Below are 8,797 nucleotides of genomic sequence, written 5' to 3' on the forward strand. Positions count from 1 at the left end.
TAGTAGTACGTACGTACGTACTACTACTATACTATATATATATATATATATATATATATATATATATATATATATATATACATATATATATATATATATATATATATAACAAAAACAACACACACACACAAAGAACTACGACACACATGTTTGTTAAATACAAGTAAAAGATCGTCGCTGGCAAGTCACAAGAGAATACAGGATTACACATCTACATCGACATACATATAATAAAAATAGTACCACCTACAAGCTTTAACTTTCAAAAGCAATCTACCGTCACTGTGTGGCCCTTTCAGCAAGAATACAGATACATATAAATCTAAAATATCTACACAAAAATTCACAAAAATATCAACCCGCAAGTCATGTCATTGAAATAGAACGCACCGTCGCTGGCGAGCTCAGGTTCTTCTTCACTTGAATCTGATGCATCACAACTTGAGAGTTCATTGTCATCGCTGTAGGAGTCCATCTCCTTTGTGTCGTCTGCTACTGAACCAAGCATGACGGCTGAGCTAAGTGTTTGTGAAATGAGGTTGGTCGGTAGACTATACCTTATATTATTCACTATATCAAAGTACGTGTGATATATATGCTATTATTCCCCTTTTTGAATGCATAGAAGTTTAGGTCTATCACTATAAAACGATTTATTTATGTGGGCATGTACAGTCGATAAGGGTGTACTGGTTTGACAGCAAGAGCGAGAGTTGTCATCTACGTGTGCGACAATTATAGCAGCAGCCCATGGAACATATGGGCATGAATATGTGTGATATGTATGTACATACGTAAATAAATATAAATATATACACAGTACAGTACCTCTTCCTCTCTTAGGTCTCTTTGGCTCTCTCTCAGAGTCTCAGCTCGCACTCAATGCGCACAGAGAATTCCGAAAAGTTTATTTCGATAAGCCAGCCAAGAAAAGGCGGGCGTTCTAAATTTAGACTTTATGTTTTAGGCGGGGCATTTTTCTTTTCTTTTTCAAATGTGTGAACTTTTGTTTTTTGACTTTCAAAAAAGAAATTAGCAGTATTTTGGTTTTAAAAAAAAGAAGAAAAAGGAGTATGTACATGTATGCGTTTAGTCTACGGAATATTTACTAAATATTTATGTAAAAAAATAAATACTGTACCAACAACGTATGTACACACAGATAACTATTTTAGATATAAAACAACGTCAGTGCCTGACCCTGAACTCTGAAGAATGGAGACTGAAGGTGCCACAGATCTACTCATTTACGTAACCTATTTTTTGTAAATACCAAATATGGCAGGTCCAGCCGCAGCCCAGCAGGCCGCAACGAAGTCAGCACTGCTCACAGAGCTCAGCAGTGGTATGTCAAATTGTAAATATGTAATAATATGTTCAATTTCGAAGGCTATGGATAATAGGTGTGTATTTAGTTCTATCCTTTTACTATAGTTGTCCCTCCATACACACAATACGCGTCCTGTGAATTATCGTTGTGATCGGCGAGACAGAAAAGTGTAGTAGAACAGTGCACATATGTTAAGAAGCCTCTGTGGACATATAGGTCGTATTCCCATAAAAACTCTCTCCTCGCCTACAGGATTTCTACTTACGAGACGATTTACCTCTCAACCAACAGGCAACATGGCGTCGGCATGGAAACGAGCAACTAGCGATGTCATAGACTTCGGTATTGGACAACCATCGAAGGTAGTATATATCAGTACTTCAGAGTTATATATCACCTCAACCCATGTTTTCATGAAACGAAAGGATATGTATTTACCCAAACTTGATTATGTGTATTTATCTTGCGTCTTTATAGCCAAGCAGACACAGTTACTGAATCCTACCATGATATTGAAGTATCATATCGATACAAAAGTTGTATGTACACGAGAGACTCAAATATAAGTCTTCACATTTGCTCAAGTGTATGTCAATATTATCTGGAACTGGGATAGTCAAATATGCGTGTCTATATCTATCTTCTAGATGTAATGTCTTGCATAATATGTATATTACCTCCATAAACCACTAAGTTAGCACCCCATTGTCATTTCATAATAGATAATTAGACCCTTGAATACCTTCAAAATACCTGTGGGCTATTCTCCACTCAAGGCAGCTCATAATGTACATCAAATTTAGATCCTCGCGCAGTAGTAGACTCCACTAGAGCTGTGACTTCACTGGATACTCTCTGAAATCAAGAATGTGCGCGCGGTAATACACCACCCTAACCGATACATCAATCGAAAAAACCACTTTTGTGCAAATGAACCGTCATTTTACGGCTGTATGTAGTTGCCTGTGGTTTATCGAGGAGGATGACGGGGTTGAGGGGGTGATTTTTGATTGTCGGATATACCGATGTAGTCTCAAACCTCGCGGGGTTCGTGTATGCAAGATAACTCAGGAGGGATTGTGTACAATATCCCAACACATTTTAGCTGTGTGTATCGAATGTGTAGTATTCTATATGCCAAGTAGCACATAATGTACTCACGATCGTATCCCATCTGTCATATGTTTTTAGTCAAGTAGCCTGCATAGCAGTTCCAACCCATGTAAATGCAAACGCTCATCTTCGACAGAGACATAACATAATATACTTTAGAACCAATGTTAGCGTTATAGGCGTGTGCAAATGCGTTTCACGCTTATATCCTTTGTCCCGTCAACGAGTATCCAGTACACTCTTTCTGATCAACTAGCATTTGATCACGTGTGCTCTCATACAGTTACCAGTACACTCTACCACATACTTCACAGCGCAGGAAATTTGATCGTTCTTGCTCTTCATATACCACAGAATCTCCTGCCAATGGACCTGATTAGCGATGCCGTCAGTGATGTGGCGAAGCGCTGCCGAAACGACACTTTCGATGTTCGTGACGTATTGCAGGTACGGTGACTTGGTTCGTCTGCCACTATAAGCTGCCCACAGTTGAATGTACTATTCTGCCTTTCTTTTCCTCAGTGCTTGTTTTGATATTCTTTCTTCCGAGCGTATCAACCTTGGTTAAGGTATGATGCTCAGCGGACTATAGTTGATGTGCACGCATTATTCGTATGTATCCTAACACACTTTTCATCTTAACTATCTCGGCATTTCGATTAAAGAGTATTCGAAAACGAGCAAGACCCCGGAACGTATCGGACGGAGGCATGTATCAGTCGCATTCGAACTCTCATACGATATTGATTCTTATGACCCTCTCATGCTATTTAACTATTCTTCCTACAAACCAGTATGGTGACAATTCCGGACAAGCACCTGTATTAGAATCAATAGCTAAGTGGCTGTCTAAAGAATACGAAAGTGACGTATCGGCTGACCGTCTGTTTCTAACTAACGGCTCGTCGAGTGCGTTGGAGATAGTGTGCGCAACCTTGACGCAGCCAGGAGACTTAGTTCTGATTGAAGATCCGGTATGTCATATCTGATTGTTTGCGTACGCTTTGTTGATACACATTGGTTTGTTGGTTTGTTTCGCCCAGCAGGGATGAGGTGACCTCAGTACAAGGCTAGACATAAAATCTCACAGCAACGAAAACACCGCTACATTCAATGATATACACTGGCATGTGTGTGATGGTAGCTTTCTCGGTAGTACATCAATACTGTATATCTCGTGCAGCGTGTATTTATACTCTGCCAGGTGTGACATCGATCGCACACATTCATGACTATCTAAGTACGGATTATGAGCTCATTGCCCACGTCTCTGTCTACGTGTATTGTACTGAGTAGGTATCTTTATGTCAGAACAAACGTAGCACTCTTTCGGTGCAACATGACAATTAGCCAGATATTCTGTTTACCGTTGTTACACTCACTATAGATATGGCAGCCAGGAAGTCATTCTTCTGCGCCCTGCCATCTACATGTGACTACTACATGCGGTATTGTGTGTCTCATGTGGTACATAGGGTCATGTACATCTCTACACCCTCACACATCTCTCATGCCATCTTATCTTTCACTTCAATTCCAGACATACTTTTTGGCCTTGTCAGTTTTCAATGATCATTCCTTGCGATGCTTACCAGTGCCAGCAGACCACAACGGACTCGATCTTGAAGCCTTGGAAGATATCTTGGATCAAAATCCCGAAGTCAAATTCATCTATACCATACCATCATATGGTATGTTGGTTCGTATTACAACCTATTTATATGCGCTACGTCTTTGGTTACTATTGTACTTAGAAGTGTTCTAATTATAAATTCCAATCTAGCCTTTCGCTGTGAGATTCCGTTAGCGACGTTTAGTCTGACGTTCACTTTCAAGCACCGACTTCACTTCTACCAACCACCAGCTCACACATCCCGCGGAGAAGAAACACCCGAGGATCCTACAGCGAACCATTACTGCTGATATCTCTGACTACATATACCACGAATCCCCAATGTGTGATATGTACAGCCAGTCCCGGATCTCTAATGTCTTGCCCCTGCGCACTTCTCTTTACATCCAGGCAACCCATCGTCATCGACCATGCCACTGTCCGCTCGAAAAAAATTTGCCGCCATATTGGAGAAGTAAGCACTGTGGAGCGCAGTAGAAGAATATAGCCTGAGTTACACTCCGCTTTTGTCGATGAGGCTTATTTACTGGAGCGTTTGAGTATTTGCATATGGATACCCATTTCATCTAATCATGCCTTGATATCATATCGTCTTGTTTGTCAGACGGAAACTGCTGGCAGTAACCGATGATGTGTATCAGAGCCTATACTTTCCCACACCCACGGGAGTGTCCCAGAAGCCTCCGTCGGTGATGTCGTCAATATGTCCCGATTGGTGTATATCTCTGGGATCCTTCAGTAAGCTTTTAGCACCGGGGTTGAGGTACGTCGGAGTTTCATATTCATTTTTACCGAATTTTATTCGAGATATTGAGTGGGATGCCTTTTGGCCATTCAAATAGCTGTCCCAAGAAAGGTTTCAATGCAGACGCCGACCTGACGGCGCGTAAACGTTTCTGCCCACGGTTTGTATGGTAGAGTGGCACAAGTCGAGCGTGTGCAAGCGTGAGTATAAACATGTGGATATTTACAAAGAGTCTCGGTTGCCTACGTGTTATTTGCAGCCGGATTCGGGTTTTTCATTTTAATAAACCCATAATTTTAAAATTTTGGTTTAGGTTTGGATGGGTGCAATCACCTGAGCGAGTTCACAGCGCCATCCAGAACCGAGGCTACGTGAACAGGTACTTCAAAGTCGATTGACATCATCAAGCAGTTTATATTCATGCTCTTTTGCATCAGATAAGACTATATAAGGCTCATGTGGGGCGTTCTAACGTATCAGCAACACGTGCGCTGTGCAAAAACATCCTGACTCTGCCGGCATACTTCGAATCAACCGTAGTCAAACTGCCCCCGGGCTAATGAGCAATCGCAAATGCGTGCCTAAGAACCACTCCGCATCGTGTGTGTCTCGGGTGTACACGGTCGTTAGACAGTCACGCGTGATGTATCGCATGTTTACATGTTTCGAGCAAGGCCCACAATAGTGCACCCGGAATCACACTCACACTACACAGAATGTGTCTGAGATGATGTTGACGCGGTAGGGTATCTACTGACACTTATGAGACTCAGCATCGGCTGTGACCCTGAGGTGTATGCTCAGACGTTGTGATTATTTTATCACTTGATTTCACTGCCTCTCCGAGTTCCTGAAGATTCTGTATAGCGGTACTAATCGCTGGTTTCACGGTGTAGATTCCTTCACGTACAGAGTTCTGCGTTAGTGTAAGAGTATACCTCTTGTGTGCAAATATATACCTCCTGTATTGTAGCCCCGGGCGAACAAGTTGCGAAGTATCAGTAATGTACTTTGATCATCGCCCGTAAATATGTGTTCAATGGAGAGCTGCAGCCTTAGGGAAGGTGTGTTTTACTCACTTTACGACACCAACACGATCGTGAATTGTAATATTTATTGTATATCGTTATAACATCAAAGCAGATTATCACCGAGCTTATGATAGTCGGCTTATCATATAATATGTATCATTAACACAACTAAGACGAATATCATATGCAACAAGCGGTTCTTAAATGTACTGGTGATGGTCTATACCTTTCCGCTGAACTGATTGTAGTCGATATTTACCCGCTTGGTCGGGTTGAATCCAGGCCTATTTTAAACTATAGAGCAGTACTTTGCGTGATGAGTTGCGTACGATAAACCTATCTGATGCGCGCTATAAGATTCCGTTAAGTTTTTTTTGTTCAAGTGTTCTGATAAGATAACTTCCTTTCAACCAAACAGTGGTGGGGGTCTACATCCATTCGCTGGTGCCATCGTATATTCCTTGGTAGAGTCCGGTAGATTTGATGTCCATCTTGATGCACTACGGAAGACCTTGGGTGAGAGAAAGGGTGCAATGTGCGAAGCTCTACGAGTAGGGCTGGCGGGGACAGATGTGACCTTTACGTAAGTAAACCGCACAGTTAGTGATTGTTTGTCAGTCCGAGCAACATATTCATGTGATTCTTGATTTGTGATTCTTATTTGTTTATTCTCACATGAGACTATCAAGTGTGTTTTCTCCCTTTTCCCAGCATTTTGCCTGTTTTTTCTAATGCGTACACATTTCATGTTAGTTCATCCCCGTTTCCTTATATATATGTATATATAGATATGCTATTGTATTATTAATATTATATTCCATTTTATTTTATTATATTTATATATTATTATGTATTATTATCGAGCTCGTTTTTCTTTCTCAGACCTTCTCGCTACCTCAAATAGGCCACTACAATTGGAATTCTGATTTGAGTACATTTGCGCACACTTTTGCACTCGCTTCATTGCAAATCATGAAGTTCAAACTTTACTTGGCGACCATGCATCTCAATTTGATGGGTTTCATGTATGTATCGCTTTTCACTCTCATCAGTGAGGTTATTACCGGTTTTTGTCCACAGGGATAGTGACGGAGGCTACTTTGTCTGGCTCACTTGCCCTGGGCGTGACATGACAGCGCTAATGGTCGACTGCAAGGAAGCTGGAGTCAGCTACACACCAGGCAAGTCTTAAGAGGATCTTTCATTTCTAGTGATGCTTGGTATTGTCTACAGGATGATCTTTCATTTCAAGCATGGGTACACTTTAGGCTAGGTAATGTCTACAGGATGATCTTTCATTTATAGCATGAGTACACGTTAGGCTCGGTATTGTCTACAGGATGATCTTTCATTTCTAGCACGAGTACACTTTAGGCTAGGTATTGTCTACAGGATGATTTTTCATTTCTAGCATGTGTACACTTAAGGCTAGGTATTGTCTACAGTATGATCTTTCATTTCTAGCATGAGTACACTTTAGGCTAGGTAATGTCTACAGGATTCATTTCTAGCATGGGTACACTCTAGGCTAGATATTTTCTACAGGATGATCTTTCATTTCTAGCATGAGTACACTTTAGGCTAGGTACTGTCTACTTCTTTTTGCGTGCAACTATCCATCGACTAGAGGAGCAGATAATTACAGCTCTTATGCGTATTCCTCACAACAGGTTAGTATGGTCAATTTCTCAATCGTACTTCCTAATGATTTGGATTGCAAAGACTTGCGAGGTGTCTAGATTGCCACGAGAACATCCTAGCAGCGCATCCGTCTTGCGTCATAACGGATACATTAGATCCACTGAGTGTTCTTTGTAGATGTATTGAAGCGTTGTGAGATTACAGTATATTCAATCAATCTTTGGATAAAAATGTTGTATACAAGCCAATACTTGTGTAAGCTCTTGTCTACTTTTGGTATAGTCGAGAGTATGTCTTGTGTGTTCTAAATCGTATGCACAAAAAAGCATGATGTATCTGCACCACGATGTCTAGCTCATTCCCATTTTTGTAACGTGCTTCCCCATTAGGTTCAAAGGCATCGGTCGACGGTAAGGCTCATGGCCACTGCGCACGACTATCGTTTGCATATTACAACATAGATGAAATTCAATTGGGAATTGATCGCTTGTGCACTGTCTTGAAAAAGCAGACATAACATAACATAAAAAGTGTATACTCTATCTGCAGTGCTTGTATTTGGGGCGGTCTAGCAGTGTACCATGCCTAATAACTGCAGAATATATTAGTCCCAATTGTTTCGATGAGTGATTCTCGCACTAAACGAGCCCGCATGTGTCATCACTAGCTTTGGAGATGAGGTGTAGATGTATTGTACCTTATTGCGAGCAGTTATTTATATACACTTACCTCATTTCTAGCTTGAAGATGAGGTGTAGACCCATTGTACCTTATTTCGAGCAGTTATTAATATACACTTACCTCATTACTAGCTTGGAGATGAGGTGTAGATCGATTGTACCTTATGGCGAACAGTTATTAATATACACTTACCTCATTACTAGCTTGGGGATGAGGTGTAAATTGATTGTATCTTATTACGAGCAGTTATGATTATACACTTACCTCATTACTAGCTTGGAGATGAGGTTTAGATCGATTGTACCTTATTGCGATCAGCTATTAATATACACTTACCTCATTACTAGCTTGGAGATGAGGTTTAGATCGATTGTACCTTATGTTGAGCACTTATTATTATACACTTACCTCATTACTAGCTTGGAGATGAGGTGTAGCTCGATTGTACCTTACTACGAGCTTTTATTAATATACACTTACCTCATTACTAGCTTTGAAGATGAGGTTTATCGATTGTACTATATATATATATATATATATATATATATATATATATATATATATATATATATAGTACGTACGTACGTAGTACGTAGTACGTAGTACGTTAACGTTACGTTACG

At 40.6% G+C, this 8,797-nt stretch overlaps 2 protein-coding genes across 2 annotated transcripts in view; one reads left to right on the forward strand and one right to left on the reverse strand.

The window, feature by feature from the left end:
* Positions 1-629, reverse strand: part of SARC_00130 (hypothetical protein) — a 5,743-nt gene extending 5,114 nt beyond the window's left edge. The window contains exon 1 of the mRNA XM_014306185.1: positions 391-629. Within this exon, the coding sequence (XP_014161660.1) occupies positions 391-508 (118 nt within the window). The 5' untranslated portion in view covers positions 509-629. The remainder of the gene's footprint in view (positions 1-390) is intronic.
* Positions 630-1,409: 780 nt separating this feature from the next.
* SARC_00131 (hypothetical protein) lies at positions 1,410-8,090 on the forward strand. The gene is made up of 10 exons (XM_014306186.1): positions 1,410-1,692; positions 2,798-2,890; positions 3,238-3,417; positions 3,984-4,134; positions 4,467-4,530; positions 4,681-4,839; positions 5,135-5,200; positions 6,271-6,435; positions 6,933-7,033; positions 7,883-8,090. Exons 1-10 carry the CDS (start codon positions 1,519-1,521, stop codon positions 8,008-8,010), a joined length of 1,281 nt encoding a protein of 426 aa, XP_014161661.1. The 5' UTR covers positions 1,410-1,518; the 3' UTR covers positions 8,011-8,090.
* Positions 8,091-8,797: the final 707 nt, after the last annotated feature.

The sequence above is a fragment of the Sphaeroforma arctica genome, assembly GCF_001186125.1.
Source record: "Sphaeroforma arctica JP610 unplaced genomic scaffold supercont1.3, whole genome shotgun sequence".
NCBI lineage: Eukaryota > Ichthyosporea > Ichthyophonida > Sphaeroforma > Sphaeroforma arctica.